General features: G+C 38.8%; 1 protein-coding gene across 1 annotated transcript in view; it reads left to right on the top strand.

Moving 5' to 3' along the window:
• XRCC5 (X-ray repair cross complementing 5) overlaps positions 1–25,078 on the top strand; it is a 59,058-nt gene continuing 33,980 nt past the window's right edge. The window contains exons 1-11 of the mRNA XM_034421974.3: positions 1–135; positions 4,432–4,545; positions 5,976–6,159; positions 7,989–8,037; positions 9,033–9,155; positions 12,655–12,843; positions 15,785–15,899; positions 16,457–16,595; positions 20,825–20,937; positions 23,271–23,333; positions 24,120–24,257. Coding sequence (XP_034277865.2) covers positions 121–135; positions 4,432–4,545; positions 5,976–6,159; positions 7,989–8,037; positions 9,033–9,155; positions 12,655–12,843; positions 15,785–15,899; positions 16,457–16,595; positions 20,825–20,937; positions 23,271–23,333; positions 24,120–24,257 — 1,242 coding nt within the window. The 5' untranslated portion in view covers positions 1–120. The remainder of the gene's footprint in view (positions 136–4,431; positions 4,546–5,975; positions 6,160–7,988; positions 8,038–9,032; positions 9,156–12,654; positions 12,844–15,784; positions 15,900–16,456; positions 16,596–20,824; positions 20,938–23,270; positions 23,334–24,119; positions 24,258–25,078) is intronic.

Genomic DNA, 25,078 nt, shown 5'->3' with positions numbered 1-25,078 from the left:
GCTGTCGGCTTTATTCTCAATTCGGAGGAAGGCGGGACAAGTTTCGCTGCCGTAAAGCAAGGCGACTCCAGAAGGAAGAGGCGCCGGGTTTGTGGCGGAAGACCGTGAGAACTTTACAGGATGTCGCGGGCAAAGGTAACGTGAGAAATCGGGCTTAGACCTGGAAGATTGGCCGTCAGAGTGTTTATGAAGGCTTGCCTTTTCCCGCCACAGGCGGCGGCAGAAGCCTGAATCAACTGATCACTGTCCTCCTCCGTTTGTTGGGGCTGCTTGATCCGGATTGGTTACCTCTTAACCATCACCATGTTGGCTCTTTACTCAACGGCGCTTAGCGATTGGACTTTTTTCTCCTAGGCCCTCCCCCCCGCCGTAGAGCGTTTTGTTTTGTGAATGAGAGCTTTCGAACCATATTAGAAGTAAACGGAGGGTAAATGGATCCCGCTACTTCGTAGGGAAGTTGATGTAACAGGTTGCAGGAAGTCTCTATTCTGCATCTATAGATGCAGGAGCTATCTATTAAGCTGGAGGTGGATTCCCCAGGAAATGAGATAGTTCATGCTGCAGTTTCTGCTATTAAATGACAGATGAGGGTCCCTTGTCAGTTGCTGGGAAGTCGGACTGAATCATCATCAAATCTGTACATAAAATAAATTTAAGAATAATACATAATAAAATCTCTGCATTGACAAAGTTTCCGTCTGTCAGTTACAAAAGGCCCCATTGTCGAGGTTTACATCGATAACTTTATGGCATCCCGGGTCTTTTGAGAAGAACTTGAGGGGATTGAAGGCCAATACTAGCCAAGCAATGGGCAGCTGTAATTTCACATTGTTAAATATATAATAATAGATGTGAGGTGGTGAACAGCCAAGAATAAAAACATCACATACAAAATTTAATTTTTTTTTAAAGAATTAAACAAATTTTGGCCCAATAAATTTAAAACACCCCAACTAAAATCAATTTACAGTTAAAAATATCTAAAAATATCTAAGGGGAGATTATGCCAGCCCAGCTTGATGAAATAAAAAAGTATTAAGGGCACGGCGAAAAGCACGGAATCTGGTATCCTACATATCTCCGGGGGCAGGTCGTTCCAGAGGGCAGGTGCTGCCACAGAGAAGGCCCTTCCCCTGGGGATCACCAGCCGACATTGTCTGGCCGACGGCACCCTGAAGAGTCCCTCTCTGTGGGAGCGTACTGGCCGGTGGGAGCTATCGGTGGCAGAAGGCGGTCCCGTAAGTACCCAGGCCCTAAGCCATGGAGCATGGTAACCAACACCTTGAAGCGCACCCAGAAGAGCACCGGAAGCCAATGCAGCTCGCGCAGGAGGGGTGTCACATGGGAGCGCCCCATTGCTCTCATAATCCCCTGTGCAGAAGTGATGAACCACTTCTGGACTCTTCTCAAGAAAACCTCAGAGACTGGTCCAGATAGCCATCGGGAGTCATCTCTGAGTCAAAGATATCTCCAGCCCTGTCCCCCCAAAGCATTTGCAGATTGCCATATTCTAGTTAGTTCTAGTCCTCTCTTACACACCAGAGCCACCTGGTGTCCATGGGCCGGTTTCTTTTAGCCCCAGAGAGGAAAGCTGAGAACCATTGAGAACCAAAGTGGCATGATGCTTGAGCACCAGGCTAAAAACCAGGGGACTGAATTCTGTTTCCATCTCAGACACAAAATCATCTGGGTAACCCATGTGTCAGTCACTGTCTCTCAGCCCTAGGAAGCAGACAAGGGCAAACCGCTTCTGAAAACCTTGTCAAGAAAACTGGGGGGATCCTAGGAGTCAATGCTGATTTGAAGGTGCATGTGCTTGCACACTTGTGCACACACAGATGTGGGCGGCATGGGATAGGTGACCAGCTCCTGGGAAAAGTAAGAAATCCTGAGATTGAAAGGATGGGACTGAAATGAATAGGTTGGAACTGGGTGAGTCATCTAAAGGGATCCAGAAGGATGGCCTTTGGGACAAACTAACCTAATGCTGAGCTAAAAGCAGAACTTGAAAGCATCTGCTTTTGTGCCTTTTTGATCCTTCTGATAAAGATTTTACCCACTTAAAAGGATATATTAAAAGGGTCTTTAATGTTTAGGGGTTAAAGCCATAAAGGACCAATGCTTCATTTTTATCAGAATCAGACCATATTGGGAGCAAAAACTATTTAGGTAAATTCCAATTATTGTGTCGGTGAGGAGGGAGGCTGAGAGGAGTGGGTATTTTTTAAAAGAAGGTTGGGATGTCCTATATAATTAGCCATGGTGTACTTTGTTCTTTCTTCTGGCAAATGTCCTCTTAGCATGGCAGTTTCAGTACCAAAACCTGATTAGGTTCAAGCATGAAATTAATTTTAGGATGTAGAGTAGCAGTCAACTCAAGGGGCTTTGTAATATTCCAACATATTGGTGCATCCATTTTGGAGAATCTTTCTGGCTAAAAACCAGTTTTGAGCAGCAGCTTCTTTATTTATTTGTAGGAAATTGCTTTTAAATCCTGTCACTGATGAGACTAGTTTTACTGTACAGGGATTTTAATTTGTTTAATTTGTGTTTTAACTCCTTTGCTGTGCAAGTCACACACTAATTGAGCCAAAACAGCAACTGGGATAAACAGAGTAGGATTAGCTATCCATATCCATGAGCTATCCTTTTCCATAGAAGAGGAGGTGAGATTTGAACTAGGATATTAAATGCTAGTGCTCTCTTTTATTTTAGTGGTTCATTATTGGTACCCCAAATACAGGTAGTCCTCAGCTTACAACTACAATTGAGCCCAAAATGTATGTTGTTAAGTGAGAAATTTGTTAAGTGAGTTTTGCCCCATTTTACAACTTTCTTTGGCCATATTTGTTAAGTGAATCACTGCAATTGTTAAATTAGTAACATGGTTGTTAAGTGAATCTGGTTTCCCCATTGACTTTGCTTGTCACAAGGTCGCAAAAGGGGATCACATGACTCCTGGACACTGCAACCGTCATAAATGTGAGTCAGTTGTCAAGCATCCAAATGTTAATTACACGATCATGGAGATGTTACAAAGATTGTAAGTGTGAAAAATGGTCATTAATCACTTTTTTCAGTTCCTTGTAACTTCAAACAGTCACTAAATGAACTGTTGTAAGTCGAGGACTATCTGTAACTTACCATTTAAGGTAGTCAACAGGATTTAAAAAATAATATGGGTATAATGTATTATAAGTAGTATATTTAAATTTGAGCAAAAAGCATTCAGAAGAATTTTTGAATTTTGAGTAGTGATTTCTTTAACAAGTAAAGATAGCATGTTTTTAAAAGAACATTATTCACATTTATGAAAGAGAAGAAAGGTGGAATGTTTTGCAAATGCAGCATTATCTGACTTTTCCAGGACTTTTATCTTCATATAAACACCATATTTCATTTTTGTTCTGCTTCTGTTTCTAGTAAATAATTCCTTGTGGGCCCAACATTACAAAATTTGCATTGGGATAAGGTCATTTTAAGGGAAAAAAAGAAAAAGAAATACCCTGCAGGCAGAGATAAAGAGAAGGGCTTTTTTTATTTCTTCCTCTGAAATGAAATAGTTCATGTTTACTTTCACTGTTTCACATTAAACAACACTTTATTCTGATGGCAATAAAATTTACTCTGCAAAGATAATTGAATAGATTTTTATCCTCCTTTAAAAATCTTTTAGTTTATTTTTCTGTGGTGTTTTTTCCGATACACATACACATTTTGTATAGTTTGATAGAACACTTAGGTGAATGTTTTCCCAGAAGTACATTTCACCGGTGCAGTGTTTATTTGCAGGAGATTGCATATAGGGCTGTAACTTTCTTTGCAATGGGATTGTATTGTAGGATAACCAGTGGCAGAACCTGGGGGCAGAATTAAAAGAAGGATCAGCCAAGAATCCCTAGTTACTCACAAGTAGACTAAGTCCAACCCCTCTTGATTTCTGTTGACTCTTATCTAACTCCAAGCAGATGCTAACCATTAGTTGAGAAGAGCATAGGCTTTTTAGCAATAAATCAGTTTAATTGCTTTATTAATTATCCTTCACTATGGACCTGGTCTTTTTGTAACTGGCATGTATATATCTAAAATATTGTTACTCAAGAAAATTCCACTGAGTACCATGAATAAGATACAGCAAATACAAATATACCCCTTGTTTAGCAATTGCCTCATACAGCAACTGTTCACAATTATGATGGTGATGTAAAAATAATTTTGTGACCAATGCCTATATTGTGGCCTTTGAAAATCTGTGAGGCAAAGAAAAGCTGAAGTAAGATCATAAGCAGTCATGACTGCTTCAGGTAACAACCGAGTTACCAGTCCCAATTGTGGTCGCTAAACAATGACTAAGTGTAGGTGCTTGCATTATGTCATCTACTAATCACTAATCTTATTCCATCTATGTTTGTGCCTTTTTCCCCCTCAAAGACAGCTGCTGTGCTATGCATGGATGTTGGTTTTTCAATGAGCAATTCCGCTCCCGGAGAAGAGTCTTCTTTTGAACAAGCCAAGAAAGTGATGACAATGTTTGTGCAGCGACAGGTAAAAGAAGGACACCAATAGTGATATAAGTTGTCATAAGCAAGAAATCACGACAGACAGTTGCAAACTGCAAGTCTGTTTACATTTTTGTTGCTATGTGTTCCCACTTCTAGAAGCCATCAGTCAGTTTTTTCTACCCTGTTTCCCCGAAAATAAGACCCAACTGGAAAATAAGTCCTAGCATGATTTTTCAGGATGCTCGTAATATAAGCCTTAACCCTCAAATAAGCCCTGTTAAGATTGTCAACCAGATGGATGCATTTGGTACCGTATTTCCCCCAAAATAGGACCTGGTCAGAAAATAAGCCCTAATGCAACTTTTGGAGCGAAAATTAATATAAGACCCAGTCTTATTTTCAGGGAAACATGGTAGAGAGTCAAGGAACTCTATTGCCATGGATGCCATGATGTTGGGAAAACCTCAGTATCAAATCTTAGAGGGTGGAAGACAAATTGGAGAAAAGGCTGTCTTCAGCAGAAGCTCTTGAACATTTCTTGCAGTGCTTAGCTGAAAAATATGTTTATTAGGGAGATGTGGCACAGCCCTGGGTCAAACCTTCAAGCCTCTTCTGGGTTAATGAAGTGAAGTGCTGGTGGGAAATTGACATTTTTCAGCCACTGGAGAGGGAGGTGCGTGTGCTTCGTGAACATTTCTTCTACCGTAGTGTTTGTATCTCACTCCCCAAAGTTACCTAAAGCAGAAATATACAGTAAACGAAGCTAAAACTAAAGAAGATACCTTCTTTCACATCCTAATACATTATTTATTTTATTAGTCTTTTGATGCAGAAGAAAGAAGGCAATGTGTTGTTTTGCAATCCAGAAACTGATGAGTGTTGTTTTTTAAAAACACTTTTTACCCAATGAGAGCAGACTTTTTAAATATAATATTTAGATTAAAAAATGGTTTCAACATATTGACTCTCCATCCTCCCAATATACTGGCTGTTGAGCACGAAAGCTTGCTTATTTATTTATTTATTTATTTATTTATTTATTTATTTATTTATTTATTTATTTATTTATTTATTGTTTCGATTTATATGCCGCCTTTCTCCGGAGACTCAGGGCGGCTTACAATGAGTTAAGCAATAGCCTTCATACTCGCGGGTGTTTGCATGTACTGGCAGTTAAAAGGAAGAAACAGCTGCGATCACACACATTGCTCCTAGAAGCACGAAGCCGAAGACACCAGCCTGAAGATGATGAATGTGACTTCGTTGAAACGTTGCCAAGAAACCTCCAATTTTACGCGGAAGAAAACCCGAATAACCAAAGACATACATACATACATACATACATACATACATACATATATAAAAAATACGGTGCAGATAAAATGAGAAAATGAAGCTGTAGCAATGAAGGATTTTATGGTAAAATCTACATTGCTCCCTTGTATTAGCCTTTCATTTTTCAACCATCTGTAGGTATTTGCTGAGAATAAAGATGAAGTTTCTTTGGTTTTATATGGCACCGAGAGGACTTCCAATAGTCTTGCAAGTGGGGACCAGTACCAGCATATCACTGTACAGAGACACTTGATGCTGCCGGATTTTGATTTGTTGGAAGACATACAAAACCTGACTCCACTGGGCTCTGAACAAGGCGACAGTATCTTTTTTGAACACTGAAGATGGCTGTCCAGCAGATATTTGTACATAGAATTTCTATTACTTAAACAAACAAACAAGATCTGAATCCTTTAGAATTAAATAGGCATTGATGTTGTCTTGTAGGATCCAATCTGAGTCGGTCACTAGGACCAGAGATTTAGTCTTTCAAGCTTTCAGACTTGTGCCCCTGAACCCATCCTCAGGGAACTTCTCTGTACTGGAATGTATGCTTTGGGCTATTCTGTAATGTTTATGTGGTGCCTGGTTGTGTGTGTCTTTTATGTGTTGATTGGGGTGTTGACATGCGGGCTATTAAGTTGTTGGCTGTTGTTTCCTTGTGCCAAGTCCTCAGCTCTTAAGTACTTGATAAGCTGGTGGTAAATTAGAACTGTTGACTGACAAGGGGGCCATTTCCCAGGCTTTAATCATTTCCCTGGCTATCTTAGTAGCTGCGAAATTTCAATCATTTCCCTGGCCAACAATCTTAGTAGCTGTGAAACTGAATGTATGTCCTTGTTCATTGCAATGTGAGGCTACCAATGAGTTTGAGTCTCTTCATCTGAACGCTGGCTTGTGTTCTTGCAATCTGGTGGTTAGCTTCCTCCCCGTCTCTCCTACATGCAGAGGATCTGGTAAATTACATTAGAACTATCTCCCACATCCAAGTGATCTTTACAATGCATATTTGTCTTTGTATGGTAGTTGCTGGGTGATGTGTGGATACCCAGATATAGAAACAAAACAGCTAACAACTTAATAGCTGGTGATCAACACCCCAATCAACAAAGAAAAGCCACAAAAAATCAGGCACCACAAAAATACTACACATAGAATAGCCCAAAGCACACATTCTGGTAGAGCAAAGTTCCCTGAGGATGGGCTCCAGTATGAGTCTGAAAGCTCGGAAGATTAAACCTCTGGTCCTGGTGACCAACCCAGATTGGATCCTGCAACATTATCCTGGGACGTGTATATTTGCCTTCATTCATGACATTCTTTTATTGCATTGTTGGTAGAATTTTAATTTATAACATTTTTCGTCTATGATTCCATACATGTTCTCAGACACTCATGGAGGCTCCTCTTTTTGTGAGGTTTGTCTCATGCAACTTGGTTTTTTTTAGTGCATGCTCATTAGATTTTTCCTTTGATAGAGAGAAAAGGTAAACCTAGAGGAAGAGGTTCAATACAGGCATCATAGCTCCTTTGCCCAGTGAGGAAACTCTGAAATTTCTGTACTATGTTATGATACCGAATTACATTTGAATTACCTTTTCCCCTGTATAATATGGAAGCAAAAATAATAATAGCTGCATACAATAAGAAAATTTAAATATTCTCTCCATCCCAACATCCCATCCATAAGGCCTGCTTTACTGTACATGTTAACAATTCTGCTTACTTGAAAGATAGCAATAGCACTTAGACTTATATATCGCTTCACAGTGCTTTACAGCTCTAAGCGGTTTACAGAGTCAGCATATTGCCCCCAACAATCTAGGTCTTCATTTTACCGACCTTGGAAACATGGAAGGCTGAGTCAACCTTGAGCCTGATGAGATTCGAACTGCCAAACTGCAGGCAGCCGGCAGTCAGCAGAAGTAGCCTGCAGTACTGCATTCTAACCACTGCGCCACCACAGATACTAGTTCTGTTTTCTCCAATGTCAGTGTTAGCTGAAGACTGTCAGAAACTGTAGCCACCAAAAATGGGGATTGTTGAGAAGCAGAGAAAAGTTGCCCTCGATAAATGTTGCATAACAAACCCTGGCTAGCATATTTTGAAATGTCTCGTTTTTTAAAATTATCTTTTCTTAACATACTGAAGTTCTTGATGCTCTGATTGTGTGCATGGATTTGCTTCAGAAAGAAACAATGTAAGTATATGACTGTATTTAAGAATTCTGAAAACTGCTGTAACAGCATTTTTCCATAGTTAGAATATCAAATGAGATGAAGTGGAGACGGATATAGCATTTTATATTCGTTAAGAAATTATACATGTTATTGAACAAAGCTAATTCATCATCACAAAAAGAGAAGTGCTCACAAAGAAAGCAAAATTTCTCAGGCATTTTATTAGGCCACTTAAACGTATGTATTAAGTTGCCTAATAAAATGCCTGAGAAATTTTGCTTTCTTTGTGAGCATCTCTCTTTTTGTGATGATGGATCAGCATTGTTCAATAACATGTATAATTTCTTAGCAAATTAACCTAATGCATAATGGGTATTTTGAAAGTTGCCCCTCAGGTTAAAAATAAGTCCGCTTGGTCAATGGGGGCAATGAGAAATTCCTCACAATCGGTGATTCCTCATAATCATTGTTCATAGATTTGTGTCTGTACCATGAAAAGCCATGGAAATGGCTTAAATAATAAACTTATTTATTTTTTCAAAACATGAACTGAACATGAGAAGTATTGTATTTTACAAAGCGGCCTATCAGATAAATGTATTGCCCAAGGGATCAGCGACAATGTGCTAACATTTGGATGGGAATTTTGGGAAGTGAACTCCAAATGTTTTTGGAAATTGTCAGGAAAAGGCGTACTCATTAACCTCAGTTCAGCTATCCTGATTTACAATAACTAGAAGTTAGTAGTTCATGTTACAGGCTGTAAGAACATGTACTTCTGTTGTTTTCACTAGTTATTTAATATTTTGACGATTTTCTATTCAACCCTTCCAGACAATGATTAACAACAGAGAATATGGTATTAATTAAACATATTTTATATTGACTTTTTAATTTTTGAAGCACATAGATTGACATCATTAGAAGTATAAGACTATTTTCTGTAAGGAATCACAGTATTCCATGTGAATAATGATGTAATTGAAATGTGTTTTTTTTTTTTTTTACTTTTTAGAGGAAAAAAATATGACAAACGGCACATTGAGGTTTTTACTGATCTTGGGAGTCCCTTCAGTGAAGATCAACTGAATATTATCATAGCTAACTTGAAGAAAACCGGCACCTCCCTTCAATTTTTGTGAGTGAAGAAAGAACTGTGACAAATCATAACCAGAAAAGAATGTGTGCCTACTCTTAACTTAAACATTCTTAATGTTTTTATTGGAGGTAGTCCTAGACTTACAACAGTTCGTTTAGTGCCGTATGAAGTTACAACGGCACTGAAAAAAGTGACATGACAGATTTTCACACTTATGACCACTGCAGCATCCCCATGGTCACGTGATCAAAATTTGGATGCTTGGCAACTGGTGCATATTTATGACGGTTGCAGTGTCCGAGGGTCATGTGATCACTTTATGCAACCTTCTGACAAAGTCAATGGGGAAGCCAGATTCACTTAACAGCAGTGTTACTAACTTATCAACTGTAGTGATTAATAATTGTGTCAAGAAAGGTCGTAAAATGGGACAAAATTCACTTAATAAATGCCTCGCTTAGCAACAGAAATTTTGGGGTCAATTGTAATGGTACATCGAGGACTACCTGTGTACAGTATTCTTTCCAGCTAAAAAGAGATTATGCACAGGAATCAGAACTGTATCTGTGGGTCCATCCATTACCAGACCATTCTGAAAATTCAGCAGCAGGATCAATTTTGGTACCGTGTCTCCCCGAAAATAAGACCCTGTCTTATATTTCTTGGAACCCCAAAATAAGCGCTTGGCCTTATTTTCAGGGAGGTCTTATTATTTTGGGGCACGTGGAGCGAGACGGGGCTCCTCTTGCCATCTTACCTGATTTCCAGCTCTGTCTCCCTAACCCTAACCAGAGGAAATGGCAGGGACCGGCTGTGCATGCATTTAAATATTTTTGGGGAGGGCTTATTTTCGGGGAGATCTTATTTTGGCGGGGGGGCTTATTTTAATGCATGCGCTCAAAAGCCCGATTGGGCTTATTATCCAGGGAGGTCTTATTTTCGGGAAAACAGGGTAGTGGCAGGAAAGGTGGCAAAAGAAAGACTGAGTTTGAAAATGGGCAGGATTCAACCAGGGGTTGGGGGAAAAAAAACTCCCCCAATGAATATTTAGGAGATGGACTGACAGGCAGTGGCTCAGAAGGCTGCTGATTGTTCTATCCTACGTCATCACATTCTTCCTTGTCAGGTGACCAGTTGTAAAACATACACAGTTTACTCTGTCTTTATAGGTGCACCCGTACCAGGGGTGGGTTCTACTTAACTTTACTACCGGTTTGCATCGTGCCTGTGCTTCTGCATGCGCAGATCACTTCTGATGATGTCCGGGTCAGTGGGCGGAGCCTACCACCGGTTTTATTACCGGTTCTTGCGAACCGGTCCGAACCAGGGACAACCCACCACTGACCCATACACACTAAGTCACACAGATGCAACAGAAGGGGAGAGCAAAAACATATACATGTGCAGAGTTAGTTACACAGGAGGAAATGCAGATATTTCTTATGGCCACTCCTGGTGAAAGGATTGGAAAGCATTCAAGAAAACATGCTCTGTGTGCTTTTTCCATCTTGTAGAATAGCTACAGCAGCTTGCCATAACCAGTCCCAATTACAATAAAAACAAACAAATCTTGAATCCAGGAAAGCTGATCTTGGCAAATTATATATGTAAATTAAATGAATTTCCATACATTGATTATTCTGCATACCCTTACTCTGTTTTTAGTAGATTTACAAAGAGGGAAAGAGTTATGGAGAACATAAACTGTGGTTGGGTTTATTCATCAGACTAAGCCAAATGTGATTTGCTTGCTTATGGCTTAGCATATTGTATGAGTTGTTGTAGTTTCTTCAGAAAGCCATAGCAAAATGAATCAGGTGCTTAGAATAACAGGTCAACCAACTGTCTGTTTCCTGGGCACTTGAAATGCACGGTTAGTTTTCAGAACAAACAGGTCAAATGATCTTTTTCAAACAATTACCATGTTTTCCCGAAAATAAGACCCTGTCTTATATTTTTTTGAACCCTGAAATAAGCGCTTGGACTTATTGCCATGTGCTCAAAAGCCCGATTGGGCTTATTATCAGGGGGTGTCTTATTTTTGGAGAAACGGGGTATTATTTTTTAAAAGTTTAAAAAAATATAGCTGACATTCAGAAAATTAAATGTCTTACCTAGTACTACATTTTTGTACTGTTTTCCCTGCTTGTACAGAATACAGGCAGCTCTGGCTATTAATATAGGCCCAGAAATAGGCAGTTATGGGAAATTGTTTCTGTTCCTAGATTTTTAAGCATGGGGGGGGGGGGAAGTGGTGACTCACACACTTACATAGGTATGTGAAACAGGTTGTTTTAGTTCAAATAATGCTGAGAATTGCGTTCACTTAATAATAATGTTTAGATTATATTAATCCTTCAAAAGCCACCAGGTAGCTAAAAATAATAGGCAGTTGTATTAAATATACAGAATTATACAGTCTGCTCAGAAAAGACACACCGTGGCACTCAGTTCTCAGTAAGTATGAATAGAATTGTAGCCTAAAAAAGAAAATGAAACTCATTCTGCTCTATGTTTTATTTTTTATAAGTCATGGAGATGCAGCGGGTCAGATTACCATTTCTGACAAATCAGGAATACCCGGTATTCTTAGATATATATTTAATTTGTTAGGGAAACTTAAGCTTCATCTTTCATTTGGTAGTTGTCTTCTTACTAGAAAATCAGAAATGACTCTGTATAAATTGCATTTCTTTCTTTTTGTCTCCTAATGGGTACCTTGGACATGGGGAAAGTTATCGTCTTTGGGACACAGTTTTTTGGGAGAGGGAAGGTTAAATGCTTTATCGCTCATCATACTCTGCCTGAAGCTTCTGTTATGTGAATGTGCTTCTAGATAAGCATTAGTCCACTTCAGTCCAATATTAATTGCATCCTTTTCCATTATCTTGTTTTTATGCATATAATTTTTTCTTAAAGAAATTTTTAAAAGAATAAAAACAATGCACATTTTGAAAAGGAATAAGTTAAAGTGCAAAGAAAAAAATAAGAGAACAGAAAGGAAAGGAAAGGAAAGGAAAAGTGATAAAGAAGAACCTTCCAGTCTTCTTAAAAGCAGTTGCAAATATATTACCTTCTCTCTCTTAAGGCCTTTTTCATTATCCTGAACTGATCATGATGGGACATTGTCTGTCTCACCAGTTGCTATTAAGAGTATTTACTATAACATACAGATTTGTAGCTGGCATTAATATACAAATGACAACAAAGTAGAATTTCTGATACCGTAATAAATTCCTCATAGAGGAAAATATGTGCACTTTTATTTTAACAAATTCTTTACAATTTGCAAACTACCAAGAAATTGTACAGTCATGTTCCCATGACTAATACTGCGGCAATGCCTATCAGCAGCAATTGTTTGCTATGCTTTGATAATGACATTTTTATTTTTAAGTTATATCAAAAGATGCATTCAGAACGTCAGTTTGCAATTTTCCTTCTAAGTTCTTTTTTTTTTTTTAATAGAAAAGTTATTTCACTTGTTTCCTGACAAATTAGGGTTGTAAATTGAAATTGCTTTCAATTATTTCTTTAGTTTGCCGTTCCCAATGAATGACGAAGACAGAGGTGAGAATGCATCTGCCGGTATGCATGATAGCAGAAACAGAAATTCTTTCCCAGGAAAGGGTCTAAGTGAACAGCAAAAGGAAGGGCTCCAGATGGTGAAAAAACTCATGTTTTCATTAGACCAAGAAGAAGGTCTGGAGGACATTTATACTTTCAGGTAAAATAAAACTCCTCCAGTTCTTGTGAAAAAAACTCTACTATTTGGGGGTATGTTTTCCGTACTCAAGGCTTCAATAGCATCAATGAATGCTTTTTTTCTCCTTCTCCTAAGTCAGGGGTGGGCAAATGTGGCTCTTTTACAACCTGTAAAAGGTTCTGGGACTTCAACTCCCAGAATCCTGAGACAGCCAAGCTGGCTCAGGAATTCTGGGAGTTGAAGTCCACAGGTTGTAAAAGAGCCACATTTGCCCACCCCTGTTCTAAGCTATATTACTCTTCTCTCTTGCACCTTATCACTTATTTACTTTAAGCCAGGTTGAGTTTCCAGATTTATGAATGCTATGAGTGACGAGCACTCATACAGAAGCCCACTTTTGTTATAAAGTTGTTAGAGTAATAGCAGTAGCTGGCCAGCTATGTCTGAGCTTGGATGCAAAATATATTACAGCCCAATTAGTATTTGATTGGGGGAGTGCTAAGAAATATCAGTAGAACAGTAGGTTGGGAAATCAAAGCCAAAGAACCTGACAAAAATAACAAAAAAAAAAAGACAAGGGCAAACTACTTGTTCTCGCCAAGAAAAGCACATAAAGGTGTCTGTGAATCATCAGGAGACAAATTCAACGCAAAAGAGATTTTACCTTTTGGGATAATTCTGCATAACAGCCTTCCACTGCTTTTCTCCGATGCTAATCCTGACTGAAAATGAAACCTTAAAAATTCTGTTCAGAGTTTATCACTTTGGCAGTGATGATGGCCAGGTGTTTTCTCTGAAAAATAGTTACTATGGTCCTTGACTGGTGGATTTCCCCAGCGTCTTTATTCTGCCAAACCTCTGCTAGGACAAGGTATGGTTTCCATTTGCATGAGTGAACACACAGCTGTCACGGAACCATAGACTCGGAAGGGATCATAAAGGTCATTAGTCCACTCCCTTGTTCCATGCAGGAGTTGCTTGGTCTTGATGAATGCTTCATTACAACAGTAGATGGGGAAGAAACATTACCATTTCACTGTTCTTGCTATCACTTAAGCTAAAATCAAAACTGGCAAGAAACACCCCAGTATCTTATAATCTATTGGTAGGGGGCAGTGGTGGGTTGCTCCCTGTTCTCTCCGGTTCTTGTGAACCAGTAGTAAAAGTGGCGGGAGGCTCCGCCCACCTGCCCTGACGTCATATTTTGCGATCTGCACATGCGCAGAAGCACGCGTGCTCCCGTTGCAGACCGGTAGTAAAGGTAAGTAGAACCCACCCCTGGTAGGGGAGAACCCGCTCCTCAAATCCTGTCAATGTAGAAGGGAAAGCTAGCAGCACTCTTATTAGTTTCACCTCAATCCCTAACTACCCCTTTAATACCCCTTCCCCTACATACTGCCTGGAGAATTCTGGGGGTAGAATTCCACATGTCTTCTAGCTGCCATGGTTGAGAAACACTGCCCTAAGTGTCACAAGCTTTGCAGCTCCTGAATATGCCATTGCAGCTCCTGAATATGCCATGAATTACACTGAATGGTGTTAGAGAACATGGCACTGCCTTGCTGTATTTACATGAGATATTTCTCTATAGGACATCAAGCAGAGATGAGCACTGCCTCATTATATTTATGTGAAATTGGTTAAATAAATAACAAAATCCACCATTTCATGAGCCCAAAGGTGAGGAAAAAAGGTGATTTCTATTCTGAGAAGGTTATTTCAGGAGAGGGAGCTGACACTCAGCAGCCCATGGGAAAGTGGCTCTGGAGGACAACTAGTAGGATTGGTGAAGAGGGAAATGTCCCATCAGAATGTACTGTATATGTCAAGTAACACCCCCAATGAAAAAAGACTCTGAGGCTTGAAGTTCCTCAAAGTTCCATTTTATTAGAGATGTCATATTGGCACATCTGGGAAAACCCAAATCTGAAAGTTTTCAGGTTTTCCCCACCCAGAGGAAAGTCCAAGTCCCTGCCCAGCACCCACATGTCCATCATGTGGTCCAATCAAAGCACCGTCCCAACTGGAGATGCCTCCCAGTTCCAGCCCCCCAGGTGCAGGGCTAGATGTCCTTGACTCTGAGAAAGGAATGTTATTATGACTATATATCACCCTTGCTCCATACAATCCCCCCTCCCAGTTTCCCACAGTAGTAAATGTGGCAGACCTGAAGATCTAATGCAAAAGATGGCTTCCAGGCCTGATAGTATATTTACTGATGGAGTACAACAACCTGAAGTGTAGCAGGACTATTAGGCATAGTGTGCACTGTGGGAATTCAGAAAACATGGCTTTAGATATGAAGCCAGAAAAGATGAGTAATTTTACAAGCAGGAAGTGTGGAAGACCCCTTTGTGTTCATGAGGCAGATGCTACTTGAAATTCTGTGATAATCAAGACACAATCGGTGAGAATGTAGAGCAGGAGTGTTAAACTCACGGCCTGTGGGCCGGATGCGTCACGTGCTTGCCACACACACACACACACCCCAGTTTAGCGAAGGGAGGAAAAGTCACAATACATCACGTGACGACAATGTGACGTCTCAAGTTTGACACCCGTGATGTAGAGGGATCCTTACGTGCTGTCACAAGTTTAGTACTGTAATGTGCATTCATGTATCGGACTTGATAAATGGAATCTGAATGTGTGAATAATCTCTATGTAAGAGGCATTGCATTTGCTGCCATATGAGGATTTTGTTGGATTTCTATTCATGAAAAATATGTCAGTTCTAACCCAGAGATTAGTGGCCAGAGGAAGAAGATATTGCTTGATCCCTCTGTATGAGACAATCTGAAAAGATAATATTTAGACCATAATTTAGGAGTGGTTTTGGGACTGCGGCAGCTAATAAGTGTCCAACAAATGGTTTGGTGAAAACGGGCAAACAGAATTGTTCATTGTGAAATTGTTCTTGTTTTTTAACTGGGCCTCATTTCCGCCATGTTTGCTTATTAAGGGAGAGTCTGGAGCGTCTTTCAATGTTTAAGAAAGTTGAACGGAGACCTATGCCATGGCCCTGCCAGCTTACAATTGGTTCTAACTTGTCTATCAGGATTGTGGCCTACAAAACAGTAAGTGACTGGAACTCATTTTAATACAGTGTCAGCGTAGCTGGACACAGTCCAACGGAGATGCCAAGTAAAATGGGACTAATATCCATATCGAGGACTAATTAGTTTCACATTCAGACATTGCCAGAATAACTGATCTGAGCTAAATACATGTTCAAGTACTAAATGGAATAGCTGAGACAGCTAGAATGCAGGCATTTTTCATAAATCAGACAAAAATTCATAGTCTGGTTTCTAAATGCCCTATTAATTTGGAGAAATCAGATGCCTTGGAGTTGAGAAACTATTAGGAATTAACAATTTTCTTTAATTCATTTGGGAAACTTTTCGCATTTATAAAAATATACGTATATTGTATTTAGGCAGTATAATAAAGACAGCTTTATAGACCTGCTCTGATCTCTTGTAATCAATGAAAGTTATACCGTTAAATAAGAGCATTGCATTATTCTGTCACCTGTAATTCTAGGCAGTAAAATTTAATAGGTGAGGTTTGTTTTTTATTCATAAATTAAAATGAAACGCCTTCTTTTTCTTTCTCTCAATGTGGTTCCAAGTTCACAGAGGAAAAAGTGAAAAAATCCTGGATAGTTGTTGATGCCAAGACTCATAAAAAAGAGGATATACAGAAAGAAACTGTTTATTGTTTGAATGATGATGACGAAACAGAAGTTCAGAAGGAAGATGTTATTCAAGGTATGAGTTCAGCGTTTTCCAGGGAAGTCTGCGAGTCTTTTTACAATCCGTTATTTTGCTTAGTTCAGACAGAATGAAAGTGCTTTATTGTGGAAACTATAGTCTGTCTGACATTTTGTCAGATTTCTCCTCTAGGCCTGACTATAAATCCCAGATTTCTGCAGTTATCCTGCCGTTAGCTAAGAGCAGGTTCTTCATACTGAGATGGATAGATAGTAAATATACATACAAATAGTCTTCGCTTACTGACTTCCTTGTTTAATGACCATTCAACCTTACAATGATGTTTTAAAAAACAGCTTTACAACTCACATTGTGACCATTGCAATGTCCCACAGTCATGCGATCACCATTTGGGGTGCTTTGCAGCTGGTGCACATTTAAAGCCATTGCAACATCCTGCAGTCATATGATTGCCATTTGTGTTGTTCACAATTGGCTTCCAGTAAGCGGAGTTAATGGGGAACACAACAGTAAAATCATAAATTGTGGTCACAGGATGTCTTGCTCCACAACCTGGGTGGCTTGCTTACTGACAGAATGGAATATGTCTGTAGCAATCAAATGATTTTCCACTTAGTTGCTGGTCCCAACTGTGTCAGTAAGCAAAGATAACCTGCATGCTGAAAACCTGGCTACTACAATTCAAAGCAATTACAGTGTGTGTCTATGTGTGCATGTCTCTCATCCACAGAAAATAAACCATAAGAGGTAACAGTGCAATTAAAGTATGTTCATGTAACAATTCTATCTGGCCTGTGAATCTTAATTTCTCACCAAAGACAAATTCCTTGTGTGTCCAGTCACACTTGGTCAATAAAGAATTCTATTCTATTCTATTCTATTCTATTCTATTCTATTCTATTCTATTCTATTCTATTCTATTCTATTCTATTCTATTCTATTCTACTCTACTCTACTCTACTCTACTCTACTCTACTCTACTCTACTCTACTCTACTCCTGCCTATAAATCTTCTCCTCCTTTGCCTGGAAAAGAGACACATCTGAAATTTTAACTTTTGAAATCACTGCAGCTTTTCCATTTTTGGACAACTCTAGGTCAGGGTCCCCAACCCCTGGTCCATTGACTGACACCAGGCCGTGGCCAATGGTGGGATTCAAAATTTTTTACTACCGGTTCTGTGTGCATGGCTTGTGGGTATGGCTTGATGGGCATGGCAGAGGAAGGATACTGCAAAATCTCCATTCCCACCCCACTCCAGGGGAAGGATACTATAAAATCTCCATTCCCACCCCACTCCAGGGGAAGGATACTGTAAAATCTCCATTCCCACCCCATTCCAGAGGAAGGATACTGTAAAATCTCCATTTCCACCCCACTCCAGGGGAAGGATACTGTAAAATCTCCATTCCCTCCCCACCTCACTAACCTGCTTTCCAGCTCTGTTCTCCTGTGCAGGGCAAAAAAAGAAGACCCAGCTGATCAGCTGGGACTCTATCAGCTGGGACCTGGGAGGCAGCGAATAGATGGGGGTGGGGCCAGTCAGAGGTGGTATTTGCTGGTTCTCTGAACTAATCAAAATTTCTGCTACCGGTTTGCCAGAACCTGTCAGAACCGGCTGAATACCACCTCTGGCCATGGCATGCCAGCAACAGGGCTGTGCAAACAAGTGAAGCCCTATCCGCGGGATGCAGGTAGCATGCAAAACCATGCCCCCCCCCAGTCCGCAGAAAAACCTCTCTCCTCAGAACCGGTTCCTGGTGCCCAAAAGATTGGAGGGCCGCTGCTCGAGGTTATTCTAGCATGTTTGACTTTTGTGGTCTAAGGTGCTACTTAGATACGTAAATACGTAAGATCTCCGACCTCTGGGTATTTCGTTGTGCACTCAAGACCCTGTTGTTCCGCCAGGCTGGGCTATCAACATAACAATTTGAAATTGGGTTTTAAATTTCTGGGTTTTAAAATTTAGCCGAATTCATTTAATAATTTTAAACTATTTTAACTGATGTTGTTTTGTGTTTTTAATAGGCTGTACACCGCCCTGAGTCCTTCGGTATAGAAATAAAATAATAATAATAATAATAATAATAATAATAATAATAATAATAATAATAATAATAATAATTATATACTAAGTTTTATTAACTAGGCACAGTGAGAACAGTAACTGTCAAATTCAGATTTAATGGGAAGCTGCCCTGAGTTTGAAAGCAGGAATTTTTAGTCTGTAAACATGAAAGAATAGAAAGAAGATGAACACAATAGCTCACACAGGCTCATTTTAAATTGGCAGATGACGATATCAGATTTAATAACAAGGAATGATTTATCATTAGATTTCAAAAGGAGTTTGTTGATTAATTTTCTCATAGGGGGCTTTTTGGTTTAAGCGTTAACAGGTTTCAGCAGTTAGTGTGGTCAAATATACTGAAAACAGAAGCAGTTTGAGTATTGATACCCGCTCACTTTTTCTGATCTGCTCCTCTTGTTTGCAAATTGCCTTGAGTGAAATCTAATATTGGACAAGCAGATTTCACACATGCAACAGGAAACAGTTTCCTCCTCCTCCCCTCTTTTGTATTTGCCAAATCACTGGCGATTGGGACACTCCCAGAAAAAGTTTCTAAGATATACTGTATCTGGCCTGTACACCAGAGAGGATTCATCCTCTACCATTTGTACTAATGGAAGGAATGACGTCAGTAAAAAAAACTAATTGGATTTCACTATTTATCATACTTTTTGCTTGTTTTCTTTAAACACAGATGTTGAATGCCGAAAAACATTCAGCCCCAGTAAAACAACATACGTGAGCCCTGTTCTTGCCTCTCCATATGAAATTGTTTGCTCTTGTTCTCTTTGCATCTCTAGTTTCTTCAGCGTGTCCTTTTGAGACATCTTAGACATTCACACCTGAAGTGTTTTAGATATTCCAAAAAAAATGTCTTGGATCTCTAAGGGCTTTAGGTGGCAGATATCAATTTTTGTGAAACCATGCGACACAAATAAAATTGCAGCTTTTCAAAGCTAAATAATAAAAGAAAAGAAAATTTAGGCAAAAAACCCTGCACATTTGCTCAGTAGATTCTTCATTTTTTCATGGGACACTGGTGTATCTTATCTCCTTTTGTTCTGTAAATTCCCCCAAGCGCTTTTCTGAATCTTCTGCTGATTTTTTTTTTTTTGCCACTGATTCTAATTTTGCAAAAGAAAAGAATAAAAAAATCAGTGCCCTTAGTGAATATGGCAGAATAAGAGTGTGAAAATGGTTCACACATAAATTGTTTTCAGGTTGAAATACCTCATTTCATCTGGCTTGTGCCTGAACCAAAAAATGTAATCTGGATATGGAACAAAACGGAGATGCTTTGTTCTGGATATGGATCAAAATGTACAGTAGTTTGGGAGGATAAGGGGCGGGGAACCAAGGATGATGGTAGCTGAGAAGAGTCAGAGAAGAAGGAAAGCCAAGCTCTGAAAGATCAGGGATGGCAGCAGGATATGAAACTTTAGATACTGCTTACAGGAGAGAGGGGGGAAAGCACATCAGTGTTGCCCTACTTACTCTATAAAATTACTGTGGGATATCTTCAAGTTTTATCTGACCCAAACACAGATGTTCCAAGTTTTGTTTCTGCTGAACTGTGACCAATCTTTGGCAGAACTTTGAAATGTGATTGTTTTGAGCTCAAAATGAAACTCATTTTCCATTTTGTGTGTACCCTGTGGCATAAACATTAGGATGAAACATAGTAAAGCGAGCAGATGTATGATTTGTGACAGAATAGGTTAATGTGATGTGCATTCCAGGAAGGAGAGTATTAAAAATGGCTTTGGGATACATGTCCATAATTAAACATACAGAAAGCTTATCAAACTTTTCAAAATCATCAACCACCAAAACCATTGTGTAGCAAATCATTTGTATAAGACAGTCTTCTTCCTAATTCCCTAAATATTTTAAGTTGCAATAAGTTGGTGTCAAACCTGCACCTCAGTGAAAAAAAATTTGATTGAGGCCAGTGGGTCTATATAAAAGAAATTTGAAATAATAGAAAAGAAATTGTGTTTAGATATTTGCCACTAAAAATATTCTCCTGCCATTTTGTTCCCCTATCTTTATTTTAGTGAAAATTCAGTCCAGTTTCATCAGAAAGGGCTTTTCTGGGAAGGCTAACTCATCCTATTATCTACTCTCATTGCCTATTTTAAGTTTTCTTAGAAGAACATCCGCTAACATTGGAAATCATTCTTTAATTTTGTAGGATTCAGGTATGGGAGTGACATCATTCCTTTCTCTAAAGTGGATGAGGAACAGATGAAATATAAGACGGATGGGAAATGCTTTGCTGTTTTGGGATTCTGCCAATCTTCTCTGGTGTGTCCAAAATTCAGGTGTTATTCAATTCATATTTAAACAGGCCAGACATTGCTACAGATGAGTTGCAGATATCTGACTACTAATTTGTGACAGAAATAGTGCTTTCAAATTGGTTTGTATTAAAATGATGGTATATGTTTTTCCTTCCTGTATATTGTGTATGATTAAATCCTCCTGCTCCTCCTCCTATTTGTCCCAGTTAGAACTCTGTGGATGCTGTAATAAAAAACTTAGAACTGCATGGTGAAATCTGAGAAGCCCACAGGCTTTACTGAATCAGTTTGTCAATGCTCATAGTTTAAATGCCCCATCTGTCTCCGTAATAGAAATAGTGGTAAAAGAATTTATTCAAACTAATAAAAGGAAGATGAAGGAAATAAGAAACCAAAAAGATCTGCTTGATGTTAGCGTTGTGTAGCATTTGTAGAAGATAGCCAAAGTTGTTGCAAAAGCTTCACACAAAGCAAAACATACCCATGATTGTTCCTCACTTGCCCCATTTTGGCTTAGGCTACAGGAGAGACCAGATCCCTGTTTCCACAGGTATTTGACTCAGCCTTCCATCCTTCAGAGGTCGGTAAAATGAGATTGTTGGGGGCAATGTGCTGACACTGTAAACCGCTTAGAGAGGGCTGTAAAAGCACTATGAAGTGGTATATAAGTCCAAGTGCTATTGCTATTGCTACATATTTACTCATGTAAACGCTTGAGTGATACTTCCCACAGTGCTTCTCAGATTTTATGTGTGTTCCTTATAAACACAGATTTAATGCTGTTTTGAAAAATTACTAGGTCTGTTGTTTAAACAGGGCTTAAACACTCTCTTGAGTGCAGGCCCCAGAAGATAGATTCACATGCGGAATGAGACCCAAGTTCTATCGATGCACATTGCTGGTTCTCTTACTGTTGAGCTCATAAACTAGCTTTCTGCTAGTTTTTGCCAATAGGATATTTATGTGGCTGTCTTTTGTTTTGTGTTGTGTTGTGTTCACTGTTTTTATGATTTCTGAGAGCTTGCACACAAGTACTACAACTATTGCCCTGGCCATTCAACACTGACAGGAACATATCAATTCCTGTGAATTCTTGTGCAATATACCATGTCACCCTTGGTTTGGAGTGTATATGAGTTACATTTTGCCTAATCCATTCTCACTCTGACATTACTAAGTGTTTTTATTATGCATGGGCCAATCATAACTGCTTAACTGTTTGCCGGCTGCCTTGGGGAGATGCTGCTAGAAGGTCAAAACTAGATTTCTGGATTACTTCCTGCTCGTACTTTTATTTCCTTTTAGCTCTAGTTTAGGACTGATGTAGAACCAGGTACCCTAAAGGGGATTTGCTTAAACCAAATAGTAGGACACTTGATATTGAGGCATACATTGATTTATTGATAGCAGTGAAGACAAAGGCAGGCCTAGAATACACATATGATTGGATATAGCATTGTATTTAATTGGATATAAATCACCATGTGCCTAGTAAATTTGGTGAGTCCAATAAGGTAGCTCTGATGTAGTGGGACAGGCCTTCAAAGAGAATAGGGGTTTTTGAAGGAACAAAGAGGCAGTATTACATGAACATAGTTTCTTTCTAGGAAGTTAGTTTTCTTTTGCTTTCCTGGAACTTCACTTACTTCCCAGTATCTTTTCCCAACTTATCATCATTATCATATTTCTAAATGTTTTTATGGCTGAACTGACAGTTTTAATTTCCTGGAAAAGTATTTTTGGAAAGAGTTAGTTTTGTTTAAACTGATTCCGTATACTAGTCCTATGCCTAGTTTTCTTTGTGGAGATGTTTTTGGGCTAGGGGCTTTTTACTTGACCCTCACAATTTTCCTTCACTGAGCTAATTCATTTGTGCGGCTTCTCACTTATCTTTAAGAATGGCATAACTAAAGGACATCCCCAAAATAGGTAGGACCAACATCTTGGATTCACTCATTCTGGATCACTGGAAATTGAAAAATATGTTCTGTGGGTTATCCATCTTTAGTTTACAATTAACAATCTGTCTGTTAATTGTAATTGTCTGTCTACCTCAGTATTTCTCAAGTTTGGCAACTTGAAGATGTGTGGACTTCAACTCCCAGAGTTCTCCAGCCAGCATCTTAGAGTTGAAATCCACACATCTTCTAGCTGCCAAGGTTGAGAAACACAGGTCTACACCAACTATTGTCAAGCCAACTGCTTAAAAAAGCTATGTATACGAATATAATACACTGTTCCATTTAATCTTTCAAATGCTGGGTTGGCTTTTTTAACACTTGCACTTGTTTCCTTAAGGAGCTCAGTTTCATAGCTAACTTTCTGAAAACATTCTAGATTCAGACATACCGATATATGGGGAACCAAGTCCTGAAAGTCTTTGCAGCAAAGGATGATGAGGTGAGATAAACTAAGTTTAATACTGGATAAATTATTCATGTATCTTTAAACAGTCAGCTTACTGAACAAAAGCTGAGTAGACATTTTTCCATTTAGTTTTGCAAAATGAAAGAAAGCTCAGTTATTATAGGAATAATGAGAACAGCATGGAGTTGAAAAATAACCCAGCTTTATCCAAGAGCAAGTAACACCAAGAAAATATTTGTATTTATTGGGTATGTTGGAGGGTATATTAGATATTTATTGGGTATGTTGGCGAGAGAGAGAGAGAGGATATATATGTAATCTCAAAAAGAGATAAATTTTTGATATCTGTACTGAAATGTTCCGTCTAAAAGACTATTTGCTCATGAGGTTAGTCTTTTTGAGAAATGCTATAAATAGTGAATAGATGGTGACCACATGGGACTAAAATTATATTTTACTGAGGGGTTTTTGTATGACTCTTTTTTGTTGTGTTTTCATCCAAAGCAACTTTGGGAAGATAATTACCACATTTGTATATGTGTGCTTAGCACTATGTAATCCCCCCTTCATTTGAAAGTTAGTACAATATATTTTAAAGGTAGCATCTTAACTGAAATCTTGATTTTGTGACCTGACTCTGCCATATAATGGTTTGCTAAGCTTTTGAAGAGGCAAAACTGAGCTTCAAGTCAGAAGTTAAGAGTTTACTTCTGGGTGATAATGTGTCTTCATTTCTTTGATTCTTTGTTAATATTCCAACTGCTAAGTTTTAATGACATTAGAAATAACTGTGGGGTTTGGGGTTTTTTTTTTTGACAGGCTGCTGCAGTTGCACTTTCTGCCCTAATTAATGCTTTAAATGAGTTGGACATGGTGGCTATAGTACGGTATGTTTATGATCGGAGATCGCAGCCACAGGTTGGAGCAGCTTTTCCACTAATTAAGAATGAATATGAGGTAATATTGATGACTGAAGAGCGTGGGAATATAATTCAGAGCAATAATGAATTTATGAAGATACAGTTCCTCCATTCTATTCAATTCTCTATCGCTAGAACAGAGAAAAAGAGTACTAAATAGGATAAATCACAGAAAGAATGGAGAATTTCAGGTTTTGGGGTTTTTTTGCTTTAATTTATATGCCGCCTTTCTCCGGAGACTCAGGGCGGCTTACAATGCGTTAAGCAATAGCCTTCATACTTTTGTATATTTATACAAAGTCAGCTTATTGTCCCTACAATCTGGGTCCTCATTTCACCTACCTTTGAAAGGATGGAAGGCTGAATCAACCTTGAGCCTGGTGAGATTTAATAATAATAATAATAATAATAATAATAATAATAATAATAATAATAATAATAATAATAATAATAATAATAATAATAATTTTATTTCTATACCGCCTTCTCCCGAAGGACTCAGGGCAGTCCCAATTTAAAAACACAAGACACAACAATGATTAAAAATTAAAATAATTAAATAGATTTGGCCGATTTAAAACCCCAAAAATTTAAAATACCCCAATTTAAAATTATTATGTTGATAGCCCGGCCTGGCGGAACAACAGGGTCTTCAATGCGCAACGAAACACCCGGAGGTCGGAGATCTTACGTATTTCCAGGGGCAGTTCATTCCACAGGGCTGGGATTTGAACTTGTAGTAATTGCAAGCAGCAGATATTAATCTGTTAATAGCAGTGCTTTAGTCCACTGTACCACAGTTTAATATTTTCAAAAGATTTCAGATTTCATTTTGGTCTAATGGTTTTCATTTTGAAT

Source organism: Pantherophis guttatus, chromosome 1 (genome assembly GCF_059756535.1).
Source record: "Pantherophis guttatus breed Tessera chromosome 1, ASM5975653v1, whole genome shotgun sequence".
NCBI classification, from domain to species: Eukaryota; Metazoa; Chordata; class Lepidosauria; order Squamata; family Colubridae; genus Pantherophis; species Pantherophis guttatus.
This window is presented reverse-complemented; position numbering and strand designations above follow the sequence as displayed.